This window comes from Gasterosteus aculeatus, chromosome 16, assembly GCF_964276395.1.
Source record: "Gasterosteus aculeatus chromosome 16, fGasAcu3.hap1.1, whole genome shotgun sequence".
In the NCBI taxonomy this organism is placed as follows: Eukaryota; Metazoa; Chordata; class Actinopteri; order Perciformes; family Gasterosteidae; genus Gasterosteus; species Gasterosteus aculeatus.
The window spans coordinates 11,559,061-11,578,678 of NC_135704.1; the positions used below are offsets into that span (position 1 = coordinate 11,559,061).

General features: G+C 41.8%; 1 protein-coding gene across 4 annotated transcripts in view; it reads left to right on the forward strand.

Annotated features, from left to right (window-relative positions):
- Positions 1–19,618, forward strand: part of LOC120834518 (bromodomain adjacent to zinc finger domain protein 2B) — a 40,644-nt gene that overhangs the window by 14,497 nt on the left and 6,529 nt on the right. Inside the window, exons 1-23 of one of the 4 annotated variants that reach the window (XM_040202560.2) lie at positions 1,139–1,257; positions 5,429–5,590; positions 7,594–7,779; positions 8,040–8,171; positions 8,386–8,570; positions 8,678–8,887; positions 9,669–9,946; positions 10,360–10,516; positions 11,118–11,730; positions 11,883–12,167; positions 12,799–12,859; positions 13,853–13,961; positions 14,083–14,184; positions 14,516–14,726; positions 15,124–15,216; positions 15,289–15,350; positions 15,629–15,694; positions 16,529–16,594; positions 16,871–16,915; positions 17,150–17,182; positions 17,936–18,001; positions 18,175–18,315; positions 18,840–19,094. In XM_040202560.2, the coding sequence (XP_040058494.2) occupies positions 5,431–5,590; positions 7,594–7,779; positions 8,040–8,171; positions 8,386–8,570; positions 8,678–8,887; positions 9,669–9,946; positions 10,360–10,516; positions 11,118–11,730; positions 11,883–12,167; positions 12,799–12,859; positions 13,853–13,961; positions 14,083–14,184; positions 14,516–14,726; positions 15,124–15,216; positions 15,289–15,350; positions 15,629–15,694; positions 16,529–16,594; positions 16,871–16,915; positions 17,150–17,182; positions 17,936–18,001; positions 18,175–18,315; positions 18,840–19,094 (3,516 nt within the window). In that variant the 5' untranslated portion in view covers positions 1,139–1,257; positions 5,429–5,430. Of the gene's footprint in view, positions 1–1,138; positions 1,258–5,428; positions 5,591–7,593; positions 7,780–8,039; positions 8,172–8,385; positions 8,571–8,677; positions 8,888–9,668; positions 9,947–10,359; positions 10,517–11,117; positions 11,731–11,882; positions 12,168–12,798; positions 12,860–13,852; positions 13,962–14,082; positions 14,185–14,515; positions 14,727–15,123; positions 15,217–15,288; positions 15,351–15,628; positions 15,695–16,528; positions 16,595–16,870; positions 16,916–17,149; positions 17,183–17,935; positions 18,002–18,174; positions 18,316–18,839; positions 19,095–19,618 lie in introns of those variants that run through there. The other 3 variants (XM_040202559.2, XM_040202561.2, XM_040202562.2) reach the window with 3 other exon arrangements.

Here is a 19,618-nt window from a genome sequence, read left to right on the forward strand (position 1 = left end):
TTATCCCCTTATTTCCAACAATTGAACCATGAGGACATCATCTATTGGGTGTGCACAAACATCAGAATACAGAAGCAAATGATGACTCTGACAATACCTGCAGCAAGTGATGCAGGATTAAACGAGACTGGTGGAGTGGTAAATTCTGTGATGTTCAGTGATCATAACATGGTTATTATCCGTAGCAAGTACAGGCTTGCCATTCCACTTCCTCCCACTGTAAAACACTACAAATACCAACAACGGGCTGCCGACTGCAGCAAACAGTCGCATAAAAAATACAAATATCATACAGGGGCACCATTCTCCCTTTACCACCTGCATGTTCTAAGCTAACAACAACAGCTTAATGGCAGTTGATTAGGAGATGCATGCAATTACTTGTCCTTTTCTCTCGCCCCCCCACCCTCCCCCTCTTCCTCCTTCCCTGTATGTGTCTAATTAAAAACTGGAGGCTGAGCTCCACGTTTTATGGCTTTCTGTTGATGGGGGCGGCGGCAGGCAGGACCTCTAGGAACGTGTTCATGATGGATGTCAGTCTGTGTGGAACATGTGGAGCCCCCCTCCCCCCAGAACAACCCTCCATGAAAATGATCCACAAGCAAACCGTGCCAACACCACTGTGAAGGACAAACGCTCTTCTTGAAAGATTTGTCATACTGAAGCTTCGCATCATTCATCAGAGTCCCTTTTTCCCTGCGTATCTACCAGCACTTTCCAATGCATTTGAGGTAGCGTTCAATATTTGTTTCGAAAACAGTCAATGCCAACACAAATGAATTCTTTTGCCGTGAAGGTCCCCCTAAGAGATGGATGTGCCTCCAAAAACCGATCATAAAAGAATGCCTACGCGTTGCGTTTTGAGATAATTCGAGAGCAAAAAGGGGATTACCATCCTCGCAGTACGACCGCAGGTGGGTCCGGGCTCGCAGTGCATGCGTTTCCGTCCAGAGGAGGTCAAAGATGCCATTACACTGATGCGTAAATGACTACGGCTGAGATGGACAAATCTGTGAATAGATGGTGTTTGAAGGTGTTTAGTCAGACCGGGGCGGGCCTTGCTATGCATCACGTTTTAGTGACAGGCGACCGTTACAGAGCCTCCCATCGGCTCCACAGTGTCACCAGCACTGCTCCGCCATCTGCCAGCCACCGTAATAGTCACTGGATCGGTCGCTCCACAGTCCGCCGTTCAACACGCATCCAGCATCTTCATTCTGAACCTTTTTATGTGAAGACGCGCCCTCTGGAAAGCAGGTGGGTTTCTTTCCTCTCTCCCCGATGTGCTCCTACGAGAAGGGGCCCTGGCTCGCAAAGAACAGACCTGAGATGAATAGTGGGCCGTGATGCAAGATATTCATTGTTTAGTGCTGCCATGTTTTCCATGTTGATCACTCTGCACAGCTCTCCTGACTGCATGCTTTGTGTACCATCAATCAACAAAAGACTCAACCAAAAAAGTATGATGGGAATTAGGTCTATCAATTCTGAAAAGGGCGTCTGTAAAAATTTGAGAAGTGTTTAATTTTCTATTGATCATTCATTTTTGCAAATTTGAGGTGAACAACTTCTATGTGGCTCCATTATATGTGCAAATTTTCCTTAAAAATATGACTAACCTTGTCCGTGTTGCACAAGTTTTTGTTTGTTTGTTTGTTTGTTTCCATTGGAAGATTGCCCCCCCCGCCCCAACACACACACACACACACACTGAAACATCGTCAAATGTAAAAGTTGATAGCGGGCCTTGAAAGCCCCTGACTGCTGAGTAATGCTGTTTGTACTCTAGTTGTGCCCCATATGCAGGTCAAGCTGAAGTTTCCTTAGCTGGTGGGACGGGGGAAGCGGGTGGGGGGCACAGAGCACTTTATCACTGTCCAGATGGAGTAAGAGTCAAGGCCAGGAACAATAACTTGTCATCAGAACGTGTGTGTGTGGTGGTTTACCATCGAACATGTTGTGTTCAATGCAGCCTCAGAAACCACACAATCCATTTCATCCTTCAGCCATATAAAGTGTTGCTCACATCGAGCGCACAGCAGACATGGTCATTGTGACGTCACCCTTTGGTTTGTAGAATGCCGCTTTGGAGTTTGTTTTGCCGTCGCCCTCTTGGATTACCGCCTTCGCTGTGTTGTTTTTAATTTTTTTTTTTTAAACTGGTGTTTAGTGGGATGATTGACACCAGCAATGATTTGAGGTTTAGGAGTGCTCAGCTGATGGAAAAAGCAACCTTATTTGGAGAGAGGTTGACGTCTAAAGAGGTGGGGTCTAACATGTGATGTGGGGTAATGCTAATTAATATGCCACCATTAATGCATGGCAATTAGTCAGAACTTGACGTGTCCTATTTGTTTGGAATTGCTGTTTGACTATGTGCTCCTTATTTTCATCATATTGTAGGACAAAGGACCTCTATGCAGCTTTTTAATAAACAGTCAAACCCTCTGATACACCATCTCCCGTGTGCCCTCCCATTGGCTGAAAAGACGATATGTTTGCAGTCCAAATACTGCTCATCCACTCTGATGTCTCTGTTACTGGGTTATCATTGTTGGCATCAGCCATCTGTTGTTGTGAAAGAAGATAACAGGGACAAGAAGGGACACACGACGGAAAACGAATGCTTTGTGTGTGTGTATCCAGTAACGACAGAGTGCGGTAAAATGTACTCTGCTCCATCACATGCAAAGAGACACTGCTGGAAAGAATAGAAAAAAACCTCAAATGTACATTAGTATTCATGTTAGTTTACTTATCGGTTAAATATCGGTTCAACCTGAAAGCTTTTTTTAAAGATCCAAATTGCTGACAATGGTAGAAGAACTGAAAAGCCCCCAAAAGAAGAAAACAAAGTACACACTTGATTTGCTTTGAGGCCAACTGAATGATTTCTGCTTGGCTGCTTGAGGCAACATGTTGGGTTTGTTGGTTTACGATCTTCACAGCTGGGCGCTTCCGGTCTTCCAGTCTGGGCGGATTCTGCTTGCAGTTCGATTGGTCCCGTTTCAGTTTCCCTTTTACGTTAGAAAGTTTGCTAAAATGGTCTGCTGTTATGCCCTTAAACCTGAGATGAAGCCTTTCAGCTTCTTTCTGGCATGGAGCCCAGCTCCCCGTGACGTTTAATAGTAATATGCAAACAAGCAAATTACTTTGTTTCCAGCCACAACATTATTTGATGCACCCAATTTTATTGTACAAGCCTCTTTGCATTGGCAAGCTAGAAGAGATTATTGTATGTTTATCATGCTGGATACACAGAAGATCAAATAAAATGCAAACGCTTTCTCTCAGCCATGTTTGATGAGGACCCAGAAACGTGGGACCGTTATTATGAGAAATGTTGTATAATGTGAACGTTTGCATGCAGTGTCTTTGGATAGATTGCTTAAAGAGTTCTAGCAACCTACATTCAAATGATTGATGGCGTCTTTGTTTTCTGCTTTGTCTCATTAGAGTCTCTTCAACTGTTAATAACTTCATTGTTTTCCCTTTTGAAGAGAAATTTGTATTTGGACCACAAGCTGAGTTCTTCTTGTGGAGTCGTATGTGTGGACATGACTTTGATTCATTCAATCAGTCATTCTTCCTATAACCCCCTTCACCCCCACCCCACTAACACACGCACACACGTGCATCCTGCGGTTGGTTTTTCATCGCACATGCTTTCATTAGCTGAAGAACATCCATCCATTAAGTTAATTTAGTGTTTATGAAACGCCCATCATCCTGTACTTGCTGCCTCTGTGGTTTTTTTATACCCTATATCTTCAAGCTTGTTACCACTTCACTATTACTACTTGTTAAACCTATTTTAATTCTGGGTCATGAAGTTATGGTGTCCTTAATCGATGCTGCAAAACAGCCTTTTACTGTCAGAGCATTTTTTGGTAATATATTTTGCTGTTTTTCTAATACTAGAGCTGACAAGTGAATTCACCTCTATCTGTTTTTTACTATTCATAAAGGAGCAACTACTCCAGAAATTTCACTGGTCTTGCATTTATAGAAAATCATTATGCAGTTGAAGGTAATTACCCAGTCAGAAATATCTTCAGCAAATTGGTCGAAAATGAATAGGTACACTAACATTTAGTGTGCAGAATGTTTTTGTGAAACATTTCTATCTATAACACTATTACACATTATTAAATATTTACTTTGTTCTGATTCATAATTTCTTAACAAAATTTCAGCTAGAATTCAGCACATCTTTGAATACGTGTGACGTACCAAGGTCAACATGACAACGTTTTATTTTTTTGATGTTGATTTATAAATATGAAAGCCTTTTTTCTTATTTGTTTCTCATAAACTCGCACCAACACAGGAGATGTTGGCCTTTTTTCAGTGAAGCATGGCTGCAGCTTTCATGTCTATTACGTCTCATCAGTGCCGTTCCTGGTGAGGGATGATACTTGCTATTCAGAGGGTGGCTTTGTCTCCTCAAATTAATCAGTCACTCCTGTTTTTCTCGTGCAGAGGAGAATCACCAGGGAGATCTAGGAATTGTTGGAGTAATGTACTATACAACAACAAAGGCAGGCTGTAACACACAACCTGGAAACACGCGTTAAAGAGCCTCTTCGATGTGGTCTTATGTGATCAGGGAGAGGCAAGTGGCATACATACGCATTTAAACAAACGCACGCACACATTTTACCCTATTTTTACTTATACTTTTACACTTCGGTAACATTTTTATTCATCTTGTGTGTGTTTTTTTTTTTTTTTTTTTTTTTAAATGTATCTATCATGTACATTGTTTCTTGTACATTGTTCACTGCTACTGGCTGACTTGGGGCTACCAAATGAAATTTAGTTGTATAACAACGACAATAAAACCGCCTTTTTAACCTTTTCAATAATGGAAGACATCCTGATTAAAGCGCACTGTAGTACTAGAATCTCTCGCATGATTTGGATCGAGGGTGTCAAGGCAGTGGTCGAACACCATGATTACAGCTCCTGTTTATTCATTGTTGTGGGCTCCATGTAAAGATTGTGGAAGGATGAATATAAATCTGTTCCTAAGAGACCGAAGACTGGCTCCCTGCTTCATTATACCGTTTGACATTCATTTTGACATTGCCGTTTTAGAAAATAATCAATAATTTGTAAATCCAGTGCTACCACTAGTTTAGTTTCTGATATCATATTTTATTAAACAAAAAGTTTATTTACCAAAATTACAACAAAAAAAATGTCTGATTAGTAATCAAATTAGGTTTGCATTAATACAACACATGTAATATAATACAATGGGGACAACATGTTGCATTCACAAAGAAGTTGAACACTTATAGACGTCAGTGGTTTTGATGTTAATTTAAATGTGTGTCCCGGGGGGGTTTGTGGTGAGTTTTTTTTCATTTTTGTTTTCTCCCCTTTTTTTGCATCGGAGTGTTGACTGGATTGTATTTGACAGATATGGAGTTCGGAGAGCGGCTGACCTCCCCATCATCAGCCCTGTCCTCCCTTCACATGGCCTCTTCTTCAGGCAGCTCCTCCCCTGCTCCACCCCCGACACCCTCAACAAAGTGCAGCCCGGCCCCCATCCCTGCAGGCGGCTCTCCTCTCACCACCTGTGGTACGCGCACACGCACATTTGTAGACGTGCACAAAGTCCAGATTAAGTCTTAAGTAAGGTTAATTGTTTTGATATCTTATTTAGATTCTAGTGATTCTTTTTCATATTCCGCCCACATTTTGGACAAGGTTGACTAATCATTTTTGGTGGGTTCAATTTTGAGTGCAGTGCTTCAAATGGCTTAGTCACAAACAAAACAACCTTAAATCCATGAGCTGTTAATGAATGTAAATTAATTCACCATTCCGACTGACTTTAGAATAAGTTTGCACTTTAGAACTTCCTTTTCACAAACTGGAGAGGAAAAAATTAAGAGGAGACGTCCAACTAAATTATGTTGGAAACACTGAATTAAAATAGTGCCACAATAAGGGGGCTTAAGACACCTTCTCTCTGTCTTAACGTGTTACTGACAATTTGATAGGAATGGAAAGACTGTTGAATTAATGAATGCCTACAATTAAAAAGCGTTGTGTACGCCCTTGTGAATGTCTTTTGACAACCTTTAGCTCCAGTTTATCCTGTGCGATTTGACGTGTCTGTCAGCCTCTCAGTGTGCATGCAGCCGCCAACATCCTCTTGTTTTCTTTGAATATTAATTGTGGTCAAAGCCATTATGCATTGAGAAGCGGTGATGCATAAGCTGTCAGATTACCCCTGACCACAAAATAATGTGCAAATTTACATACTGTGGTTTTTGATTATTTTTTTCCTTCATGATAAGATGCACCAAAAAGTATTTTTTCCCCCTTTTTTTATGCTGTTCTTTCACAATGAAGAAGACATTAGAGACATTCTCATAAATTATTCATTTCCAAACCCCCACACCAAACGTGCACAGAAATTTCCCAGATAATTTATTTTGGACTGAACACTAAAGTACATTGGCACCTCTGTAGTAGCATAGCTGTTATGATTATCAAGTAAATTCATTTAAGATATGTCCTATCCCCTGTGGGAAGTGGAACAAAGATGCCAAAAGACCAGATATGGTTACACCCCTTTGAATACAATTGTTCTCGAGCTTTCATACCCTTAAAAGCTTTTTAATTGCTTTAGCTAAGCGTATGTAAGAAACATGTTTATGCATCCCCTCCTTCTGAATTTAACAGAGTTGGAAGACGTGTCTGATTCCAGAGTGGCATTTGACAAAAGGCATGACCTGGTTATTTTTAAGAAGATTTAAAAATATTTCATTGTTCCTGTACAGCCGGAGTGCAATACGTAAAGTCTTAATTGGCTCTTAAAGATTAAGCCTGTGTTGCTTTTTGGGCTTTCTAGCTCATTTTTAAACTGATTGAGAATTTTAGCTAAAGTTATCTTCCCAGATGAACAGTTAATAATAATCATAATAATAATAATGTGCTGTAATAAGACTCACTGATTAGCCTCGTTAGCTTTTCATTTGAACTGAACAAATGTAATTGGGTTTATCCTTGCCCAGGGTTCTTAACGTTGCTATTAGCGACACAGGAGGAACCAGCACGAGCAAGCTAGATTTTTAAAAGTATCCAACTGAGAAACCCGGCCCAGTGTTGCCAACTCTTCTCCATTGGAAGAATCAAGCTGCAACTGCTCCAAAAGTTGTTAAATCTAGCAAGAGAGCTGTCAAGTTGGCGACAATGGCAGACCGTCCCCTCGGGGTTTCCTCCAATGCCACTCATCTAAAATGATTCCTATCAAGGTAAACATTTTATGATGAACGTAAACGATAACTATGGCAGTTGTTAGTATTCCCAACTGTTGAGCTAGCAGCTTGAGGAAGACTCTGATGACGAGCAACGTGAGGATGAAGCCAGCAAAATACAGTCTACTGAATGGTATCTTTGTATTGGCAATTAGCGACTTTTATAATTAAACCCTGATATAGCCAATCGACTTTTGTACAGTATATGCATATTGTATATCAGGATAGACCCTTTTTCTAGATAGCAAGATTATCCAGAAAATGAATATTTGAATGTAATTAAAGCAGTCTTTGAACTGTGTCCTTTGTTCTGCAGGCCATCTGCGCCAGGTAACTGGGGATGAACGGTTAAATGTTTCTGGCAGCTCCAATGGGTTCCCTGTGGTCAGCCATCCAGCTTTCGGGCTCTACACATCAAGTTCTGGCCGATCTGAGTTTGGAGGCCTTGGAAGTCTGGGCTTGTCGGCCTTGGCTGCTCACTCACAGTTTGGTACATTTCCAGGTAGGAAATGTGATGCGTTTTTCCATTTATGGAATAAAAAGAGCAACATTTGTTTGAGGGTAGTGTTAATAGTTTTCTGTCTAGGAAATAATTTTGGTATTTTCCCGGATTATATCATTATTCTAATGGGAAGGTGAAATTGTCCACTACATTGAAATGGAAATAAAAAGTCTAAAGCACAGTTGAATGTCTCCATGATTTCACTTCAGATGTGTCCTGTAGATGAGATGAATAATTTGTGAGCCTTCCCTGTCTTCTAGACTGGTGGAGGCTATCTGAGGCTCATACCAGCGGAGCAGGATCCTTCTTCCCGCCTCTTCTAGGTCTGCATCCCATATTTGCATCAACCTTCAAAGGCTACGATCCCACTTACTTGCAGTCTCGTTCTCCAGGTAACAAAAAGAGGCCGACCCTGTTTAAGGTATTCCATGTTCTTGTAGATTAAAGAAAAGCATAGAGGCTCCGCAAAGAATGGTTCCCCAAACCTATTTTTGTATGACATTGGAATACTAAAGTTAACATTATGAGACTTATTGTCCGCCTTATGAGTTTGTCTCACGCTGCTTCTTCTCAGAAGTTTCTATCTAAAGAAATGCACAATTCCAGTTTCTGTAGGCGTAATTGGTACGGGGAATGGTAGGAGTGGCTCATCTCCTACTGGGAACTCTGCTGTGACTACCGGTTCACTTCCAACAAAGGGAAACGCTGCGAAAACTAAGTCCAACTGTAGCCGGCGTCCGAACGACCAGGACCAACTGCATAAGGAGATCACCCAGAAAACAAAAGAAAAGGTGACTTCTCAGCACTACAATACACTGCATTAAGAGACACATCACTGTTATGTTGTTCCTGGTCAATTTCTCCTATTTTACAAAATAAATTGACTTTTATCATTTAGGAACCCAACAAAAGACCACAAGAGACCTCCAGTATGAGTGGCAGCCAATCGGGCTCACTCTCGGATAGCTCCTTCAGTGATGGGGAGGAGAGCAGCTGTGATCCAGAAGACATGGAGGAGGATGACAATGATGAAGATGATGACAATCAGAGCAACGACAGTGGCAACTCTGATTCCGAAAAAGACAGTCACATCAAAAGGAAAGTCATGGTAAGTGTTGAAAGAACGAATGCGAATTCAAAATTGGAAGCCCGGTTGGGGACATCTGGAAGAATTCAGCCAAACAACTTCTCTCGTTCTGGTAGATTTATTTGTCAGATCACAGGGGAAGTATCAGCGCTGCGTTTGCAAAGGCAGGAGCCGTTCTGTCGGCACGCAGGCCGGAAGAACAACTGACTAACATCAAGAAGAACATTATGTTTTGTATTTCTTGTTAGATATAAAATAAAAGATTTCTTGGGCCCTAAACTGCCGTCGAGGAGGAGCAGGTCCTCCCGCCACAACACAAGATCCAATCACATACAATGTGTGGTCTCCTAACATTAATGTAAACATAATGAACAAAGCGTGAGTGTTGCATGGTGCCTGGTGTGTCTCTAACTCTTATCCTTATCAGACCTGCGTCTGCCTGGTTGGCATTCAGTTTTTCCCCTCTGACCTTGCACTCAAGACAGTGACTCCATAAATGAGCACTATGAAAGAGCTTTTGATTATCAGTGTCTCAAACTGTCCGCGCTCGAATATTCCGCAGCATACTCTGCTTTGAAATCAGTGGACACCAAAGACTTCACAAAAGGTCATTTTACTAAGAGTTGTATGACAAATGTCCTCCCTCTTCAGTGCTGTAAATGTTCGTTGGTTTGTCAAAAATAGCCGTGGTGGTGGGTGGCAGACTTGATGTGTGTGCTAGCTGACAGAGCTGCCACTGTGGGGCCATCCCAGTAGGAGCTGACATGACACGCTGTCTTTTCCTCGTCCCCCTCCCACTCAGCGGCTGACACAGAACACTTGTGAGAGTAAAAAGAAGAGACCTCACACCGCTGATGGAAAGTCAACTCCAGACAGTCAGCTCGACGGCACACCTTTGGCTTCTCCGTACCGGCTGCATCCCTCCTCCCGTCTCGCGGGCCCTTCGCAGTTCCTCCAGAACTCCGGGTCCGTTGAGGAGGAAGGCCAGCAGCACATCAGCGTGATCCAGGCCACGGGGTTGGCGGCCGGCAACAGTCCCAGAGCGCCGTCCCACAGGGAGGCCTCTCCACTGCCCTGCAGGTACAAGTCCAACCCTGCCTCTGTCTCAATCTCATCTCTACTCTTGCATCCCTTTACATTTTTCTCATTTGATCCAACCAGAGCATAAGATAAGACAAAATAATCCTTTATTAGCCCCACAGTGGTAGGATTTCACATGATCACAGCAGCAAAGTGGATGGTGCGACAAGAGACATCCGTAGAAAACAAATTTAAAAAAACTAAACGAGTAATATAAATAATCAAACTGCAAAAGTATAATAAATAAATTGCAAACACAATTGCACGTATGAGATGTAACGTGTTTATTGTATTTTTATTGCGCATACATACATTGATATTGATTTTGCACATAGCTCGGTCTTCTCTTTTCCCATCTGAAGCATCGGTCTCGGTTCCTCATGGAAGCCTCACTCCCTCTCTCCTTCATCCAGAACACCAACCCGGTTGGCCTCCAAAAAGCTTCAACAGAACCCGAAATTTCTGATGCCTTCTCCAAAGCACACTCAGTTGGCTGATGGCATGAAGGAGAGCAGTGGAAACCTTCCGGATGAACGGTTGTCTCACTTAAAAAGTTTCAATTTAAAACAGGTGAGTTATATGCATTGCATTTGCAGTATTTTTGTTTCCAAAAATTCTGTCCACAGTACAAAAAAAAACAAATTAATGTAATAGGGGCTTTTATTATACTCCATGTGAGTCCGACTGCAACATGACAAGAAGTGACAGCGCATTTAGCTCTATTGGGAAATTGACAAGCAATTAGCTCTTTTACGCTTTGGGATGTTTGTTATCAGGAGTGGAGAAATCTGTCTTTTTTTGTTTTGTAAAGGCCTCTGCTATTGTTACTACTTTGAAAAGGAAGGGAAATGTAGCAGTCTGTAACAAGAGTTTTAATTCATATGATGGCGGTGCATTAAATACAGGCTTTTGATTAAGTGTGACAATAGCAACAAATACAAGATGACAGCTAGAGTCGCACAATGGCACGAAGCCAAACAATTTGGAAATATTTTCCACGGCAGTCTTTTTCTCTTTACTGTACTTGACAGGCTTGAGCTCGCTCTTCATTGTCCCTGTCTCTTGTTACACCTTATATTCCTTCATTGACTGCCAGCCGTTATGTGAGTGACAGTTTGTGTAATTACTTTCCTTTTTTTTCTGTCACTTTTTCCAATTTTCACTTTTAAAGCCCCTCCAGTCCGCAGACTTCGCGAAGCAGGCGTTCGACCTGCGACCTAAGAGCCGGTGTAAAAGTCACAAAAATCCAGCGTCCTCTTCATCTTTGCTGACACAGCATAAAAGTTTGTCTGATATATTCAGCAGCCATTCGCTGTCCCTCCCACACGGCAACGACACCAATCTGTTCCTGAGCCACCACCTTAATGGAGTCACCCACAACGCCGTCCAGGACGCCCCTTTGGCTCTGATCACCAAACCCCGCAGCCACAGCAGCACCTCCAGTAGCAAGCCCCTCCCGGTGGCCACCAGCCCCGCCCATCTCATGCCCATCAACCTGAGCACATGCGCCAAGGACATGCCCGCCAGCTCTGCTTCCCCACTTAAATCTCCGTCGGGTCTCGCTCACAGACCAAGAAAGACGAGCACTCCCAAGTCTCTGCATGAAGGAGATCGCCTCGCTAAAACCCAAGCGTCCTGTCCAGCCCCAGACGTGGTCCGAGGCAGTGAGTCTGACATCCACAGCAGCAGAGACTCTGACGACTCCCTGGGGGATGACTTTGATGACGATGATGAAGATAATGAAGATGATATTGAGGATGAAGATTCTGCCAGTAGCCTGTCAGGTTGGATTAAACAGACCTTAATTGAATAAATATATTCCATTGACAACCTGTTATTGCCGATATGAGATGTTAGATGAGGTTTGGTTGTGAGCGGAATGCTAATTAGGGCATGATTTGTTTTCCCCCTGTGGTCACACCGGTATCCCCTGTAGAGTCTGAGAGCGATCTGGATAGCGACGGTGCTGGCTCAGAGGATGACATTAAGGAGCACAGTGAGACAGAAGGCGAGAGCGATGCAGAAAGGACCCCCCTGAAACGCGCCAAAGCGTCCTTGTCCTCGTCGAACCTCTCCGCCAACGGCTCCCTGCTCAACCTGCAGATGAGCAAGCCTCAGAGTTCACCTAGTGGCCTTCATAACCCCAACACGGTGACCAGCTCAGGGCCACCGAGTAACCACAGCACCACATCGCTGTCCTTCACCTTCACCCCACAGTCAGGTAACAAATCCTGTGTTTGTTAGATAAATACATCCCTTACCTGCAGGACCGCTTCAGTTTACAATACAATAAGACACGTGTGATTCAGAGTAGGGTCGTGCCAAAAGCCAGAATGGTATTCATTTTTTTCCACGCTTACCTTGCTCATTCAGACTACCCAACCATTCGTGTAAAATGACGTTTACTTCCCATTATAAAAACTATGGATCCCCAACGGTTACAGGTGGAAATGCTCTCTGGAAGAAATGGATTGTGACATTGTTTATATGGTCTCCTGCCGCCTTTGTTTTATCAAACCAGGAACATGCTTTACACATCTGATATTGGATGAGTCGCAGAGCATATATCCCTGCTGATAGAGCTGGATTCTTACTTGCTGTAATGGGAAGTTATTAACATTTTTAAAATGTAAATTTAAGTTTATTTGCGTTTTAAGTGATCATGTGACGTTTGCCCTTTTAATATACAAGAATGCTATCCACAATAAACTAATGTACAACAAGGTCTTCCTCTGTTTTATATTCGCAATAATGTTTTGCCCCCTCCTTGTTTCCAAAGTGGATATATCTGTAAGCATGGCAGATTTTGTGGATTTGCTTACAAGCGTTCTGTCATTTCTCCTGTTTTTTAGGATCTGGAAAGAGGAGGAGAGTAACCGATGAGAGAGTTCTGCGGTTGCCTCTTGAGTTTGGGTGAGCTACTCTGCATGCACTTCATAGCAAAATAAATACTTGGTTTGACAGTCAGTCTCTGTTCCATTTGTTCTTACTGTTCTACTTCCTGAATTGTTTGTGTTTATGCGATCGGTGTTGTAGTAAAATGTCAGCTCACTGAGCGCTGACGAGGGACCTATCCTAAAAGGTTATCTACAGTCTTTGTGATCAGCACAAGACGCAAATGTTATCACGTGTTTGCCACATACAACCGACAATGAATTCCAGTGTGAGCGCATTCACACTAGTAATACAAAAGAATAAACACTTCATTCTCTAAACAAGTACGTTTTTTTTATTTGTCATATGTAGGTGGGGTATTTCACTGTAAATCTGAAACCAGCCAAGAATGCTTTACATGTTACTGTAAAAAGCACCACTAAAGTTGCTGATCTAAAAAAACAAACAAAGTGTTGTTTTCATCAAGAGGTATTACACAAGTAGACCACGAAAAACATCCATTTAGGGGCCTTTTAAAATCTCCAGTCTTGAGTAGTAGGCAGGAAATGAAATGAGGCCCAGCACCTCTGCATCAATGGGTTAATTGTATCCAGCCTCAACAGACATGCAACATTAGTAGCCCCCTGCCCACAAATTCTGCAGCCTTGGATCTGAGTGCCTTTCATCTTCTAGGGATGTTTCTCATCAGCATGTTCACAGGAAACGGGCCATAGGTCTGTATATTAAGCCCCTTCTCCGTGTGGGATAACTGCCTACATGTCTTGTGTATAAGCCACGGCTGCTCTCCTGCGGAGGACATGGGCGCTGAGGGGCAGCCCCGCTCGGTGCTCGGGTATTTAGGAGTGTGACTACTAGCAGGGTCAAGGCCAAAGCCAACACGGCTACACACCTCGTTAGTGTAGTTTCCTTCCTTATGTGCTCGTGAACGGAAGGATCTGAACTCTGTCGCCCAATGCTGAGATTATCATTGAACGATATGGTACTATATGTGGTATTCCTTTTGTTTTTCAGGTGGCAGAGAGAGACCCGTATAAGGACTGTGGCGGGTCGCCTACAGGGAGAGGTAGCGTACTTTGCTCCGTGTGGGAAGAAGCTACGTCAGTATCCGGATGTCATGAAGGTGAAGCTACAGTCTTATCAATCTTGAAATGAGCATAAAAGCCTTATATGATTGAATAAGATCAGTCAAAATGGCTGAAATGTACCTCTTTAAGTTGTACGTGTTATTCACTTGTCTACAGTACTTACTTCGAAATGGAATAACTGAAATATCACGAGATAATTTCAGCTTCAGTACAAAAATTCAAGTTGGTGACTTCTATGAAACCAGAGAAGGACCAGAGGTAAATGTTTCTACTTCTTTTGTGTCCAGTATTTAATTTTATTGTTGACATTGATAATTAACAAATTTTTTTCAATCATAGATGGAAATCTTGTAGGATATATTGGAATATGTTTTATACAATCCAAATGGTATTTAAAATATGCTTTAAGCATTAAGAATAGTACCGTTGTTGCCTGATGCATGTTGTGTATCCCCTACACAGCCTCAGCTTTAAGGTACTTAAGCCAGTCAACGTGAAAATCTACAAATTGAAGCATTCAGTAGATAACCAGTCGAGCTGTGTTTGTAAAGTTTGTTGGTTTTGATGTCTTTCTTCTCTGATCACGCAGGGTCTACAGTGGTTCTTGCTGGCAGAGGAGGAGATTGCTCCCCGTATCATAGCGATGGATGGGAGGCGCAGCCGCTGCGCACAGTCTGAGCGGCAGCTGATAGGCGAGGGCCCGGGATCCAGCCGCTGGAGGATCCATCCACTTGCTATCGATGAAAATAACTTCCAAGGCGTCAGCGACTCTAAACTGCTACGCAAACTGGAGGCTCAAGGTCCGTTAACAATGGAACACAAACAACTGTTATCTATCATTTATGGGTTTTTTTTGTAAGGATAGTAAATCAACAAGTGATCAAATAAACCTTTCATTTCATTTTCAGCAGAGCCATTTCCATTAATCTAAAATATCAATGGTTAATGTCCTTGTAATATCAAGTTGTAATCCATTCTTTCTAGAAACATATATTGATAAAAACAATATAGACAGAGGCGGCAATATTGTATTTATCAATGGGTCCCAAAGTCACTATTGTACATAAACACAGTAGCTTGTTGCTAAACCTGCTCCCTTTCTTCAGACGTTGTTCAGAGGGATTCGGAGAATCGTAACAGCAACTGTCGGACAGTTTTTCCCCTCAGATTTCAGGAACAACTCTTATTATGTTGCAGAAATAGCTCGACAGGCAGCTCAAATAAAAATGATGAGGAAACTTGAGAAGCAGGCCATGGCACAAGCAGCCAAAGAGGCAAGGAAGCAACAAGGTAAACGCTTGGATACAAGTCCAACACTGCCCTCACAATGCTGTGTGCACGCCTAATTTATCTGTCTTCCAGCAATAATGGCTGCAGAGGAGAGGCGGAAAAAGAGGGAGCAGATGAAGATTGTTAAACAGCAAGTAAGGACTTTCCTTTGCATTTATTGCTTAACATCCTGTGCAGCTTCATAACCCTCTGTTCATACGTGGTGTTTGTGTGCTCTAAAGTAAAACAAACATAAGTTAAGCAATGTAAATTATCCCTTAATATTCTGCATGGAAGTCTTTCTAAATGCTATACCTTTTCTCGTCTGCAAAGACCCCCTGTACTGCTTCAATCCCCACCATCCCTCCCCCACTCTATAACATGCATGACTTAACAGTTAATTCATTTGATCTTGCCCTCATCCTTTTACCAGGAGAAGATCAAGCGTATTCAGCAAGTTCGTATGGAGAAAGAACTCCGTGCACAGCAAATTCTCGAGGTTCGTCCTTAAAGTTATTGCAGAAACATTCTGAAACACTTCCTTTCTGCTGTTGATAGGATTTTTTTTTCTCCTTTTCTTTTTTAAACCCAACCAAAGGCTATTCCTAAATTATGTGGCCCCACTTTTAGTCACATCCAGTGAGTACATGTGACTAATGCCTAATTGGGTTTTTGAAAAACTGCCATTGAATATGAAAATCTCCTCCGACCGTGAGGGAGCTTAATACAAAATACAGTATTTCATTAAGTAAGAGGTGGCTCAGAGTTTACCATGGCTAGGTGAAACACCTATTTTGCATTCTCACTAATGGCAGCTGTGAAGTATTTTAGCTTTTTATAAATCAAATTTTAGTTGACACGCTTGGCAAGCGTCTCTTAACAGGATTTCGTTGTGGCTGTAATTACTGATAGAGTTTTGCTTAATTTATTCTCACTGCCTGCTGGTGTTTCATAATAACTGCAACCATTTTGTCTTTCACTGTTAATGGGAAGACATAATCATCTCATTGAGCAATATTTCAATATGTTAGATATGACCTTATCAGTGAGCCACTGACTATTTAGCTTTCTGTGGAGTATTTTCCATTGATGCTGTTAACAGATTTAAATCTTGCAAACACATAATAAAGAAATGCATACTATTAAGAACCTGATTTATATAAATTTCATATATTTAAGATCATTTTCCAACTTTTTTGTTTGAGTTAAGAGAATTATGTACATTTGCTTTAATCAGTTTTCTGCCCCAATCAAATGTCCATTTATTTAATCGTCTGTAGCATATCTACTGTATGTGTTTTGGATGATTCTACGGTTTCTCCTTTACGTACAGACAAAAAGAAAGAAGAAAGAGGAAGCTGCCAATGCTAAAATAATGGAGGCTGAGAAGCGAAACAAGGTGAGTTAGATCAGCATGCTCCCCCGATAAGCCGACTTCCATTCATTTGAACTTGCCAGTGCGCATTATAATGTTTCTTCTCTTTTTGAGCGGCTCGTCAGTGCAAAAGAGATTCATCACTGATTTAAAAGATTTGATCATCTCCATGCATTTGTGAGATGTTTCCAATCAATGAAGTGTAGGGGCCCTGGAACTTTAGCATGATGTTGTTCAATGGAGTGTGTATACGTTTGCACATGTTTCCGTTCCTAATTAACTTAATCTCCTTTGGCATAGGAGAAGGAGATAAGAAGACTCCAAGCTGTCATATTGAAGCACCAGGTATTTTTTTACTTTTTATTATCAAGACCAAATTTTACCAAAGCTATTCTTACAGTGTTTAAACTGAACGTCTTGGAGATTAACCTAATTGAATAATTTTGTACAATAACATCAAATTATGTTTTGAGGTTCTCATGGGTGTTTTTTTAAATATATCTTTAATTTTGATTATTCTGGCATTTTTATTGTCTCTGATTTTCTATTTTTTAATACTTTCCAAACTCTTTCTACCAGGAGTTGGAGAGACATAGACTAGATATGGTATGGGTATGTTTGTTTCTGTACATTTAACATCGTATTGTGAACGTGTTGTGATGAATGGTTGCCATCAAAGCACACCAAAGTGTAGCATTTGCTGCAGTCATACTATGTCCTTCTGCATGGCTTTTCCAGGATGGTGCACTCCATATGTCTGCGCTATCTGTGTCTCAGTGACAGTGATTTACATCCCTGAATTAATGGGAAGAAAATCCTGGTCGTTTATTTGCGTCATTAAATGGGCAGTGATAGTATAGAGGGACTCTATAGGTTTAATTTTCACAGTAAATAAATAGTTTAAATATGATAATTTTAATTTAATTCCCAGAAAAGTTTTCTAACGACATTGGTCATAAGTTAATTATTAGTGATCTGCTCTGCTTCTTACTTTAACACTTAATATGTTCAGCTTATTTGTCTAAACCTCTTGGCCTGTATCTTTTAGTTTTCCTTCTTGCTGACATGCTCGATTAATAATGGCTGTTTCTAATTTATGCGTTGTGTGTGTGTGCGCATAACTACCCGCGATGTAGCTTTTAATCTCATGTGTTTCTTTACCCGCTCAGTGTTTTTTTGTTTTTTTACACTTTACCTGCGATGCAATGTGCAGCATATTGATTGTGTGGCGAATGGTGATCCGTGTTTGTCTACTGTGCATGTACTCTGTGTTGATAGTGTGTGTTGCATATATGAGCTGTTTTCCTACCCCGAAAAATCATATGAACTGTGAATGTAAAATAAAGAGTGTCTGTGCTCTGCCAGGAGAGAGAGAGACGCAGGCAGCACATGATGCTCATGAAGGCCGTGGAGAACCGTAAGAAGGCGGAGGTGGGTAACTGATCTGAACTGCATCTTGTTTCTGGGCATCCGCACTCTTGTGTTCTGCTACACTGTGCCATCAAAAGTGCCTTAGTCGAGGTCGTACTTTGTGTGTTCCTCCCGCTGTAATTCTGAGCACAACAGTCCGCGGGAGCGGCAATAACGCTTCCTCTTGGCCGCAGGAGAAAGAGCGTCTGAAGAAAGAGAAGAAGGATGAGAAACGGTTGAACAAGGAGAGAAAATTGGAGCTTAGAAGACTGGAACTTGAAAAGGCCAAGGAGCTGAAGAAGCCAAATGAAGACATGTGTTTAGCAGATCATGAGGTATTCACACACTGTGGCGCTGCTGGCAGATGAAAACGATAGTGCACGTGTGTCAGCATGGATAGTCTCCATCTGTGGAATAGGTGTGTGTGGAAAAGATTGGATTTTCTGACAGCAAGGTTTTTTTTACGTCAAAATCAATCAGTATAATCACTGCAGGAGCTATAGGCATGAAGATTAGAAATGCTCTTTGATAAATTTGTGGTTTCATTGCTTCAATGTCAGAGCCACCGAAATAGATGTGCAATATCACTGAAAGCATCTGGAATAGATTAAAAAGAAAAGCCGGTTTTAGTTAAAATACTGCCATCAAGTGGCTACTGGAGCCGTAACACCAACTACAGAATTTGGTATCCGCGCCTTGTAATCAAATCCTTCTTTAGTTTTTCTGTCTGGGAAAATGTATAGTCTGAAACAAGTAAAATCTTCACTTCTCTCACACAGAGTGTTAAATTGTTTTAATGTTCTTGAGGAATGAGACATTTTTTAGATATTTAATTTTTCTTGTTCTCATTAATCAACAGGCACTTCCGCACTTTTCCCGGATCCCTGGTCTTGTCTTACCGGGTAGTACCTTCTCTGAATGCCTGATGGTGCTGCAGTTTCTGCGCAGCTTCGGCAAGGTCCTGAGGCTAGACATGAATCCAAACACGCTCCACCTGAGTGACCTTCAGGAGGGGTTGCTCAACACCGGGGACAGTATGGGCAAAGTGCAGGACCTGCTGGTGAACATGCTCTCCGCAGTCGTATGTGATCCCGGCATACCTGCAGGTCACAAGGTGAGAGTTTTGCGGTTCCTGTGCTGTATTTTACATTTGCAAAATTTGTGCATACAGGAAAAAAGAACACACCTGCTATTTTCCCAGAAAATGGATTGATTCAGACCTAACTATGTCCAAGTGTGTCTTTTCCCTGACACTTTAATGATTGCAGTTGCAAAGTACACTTTATTTATTTAATGAAGAGCCAACGGCTGTCACTAGAGGATGATATGCGTAGGGAAATATTGGCAGTTGACTGTCTCTTACACAGAGTTATTAAGTTAACATGTAGCCTCGTTGACGCTAAATAACAAGTCTGTGTAGAAGAGTGTCAGTGTTTTCAGCTGTTGGTACACAGATTTTTAAAGCAGTACCCAAAGCTATTGGCCATTCTGTGCCACCATGTCTTTACATCGCAACGCAATGTTTCTCATTGCGCTCATGGGGTTATGCTCGCAACCTGTGCCCTGCTCTCATGGGTTACACAGTATATATAAAAGATTTTCCGCTCGTTTGTTTAACCTTTTTTTATTTTGAAACCC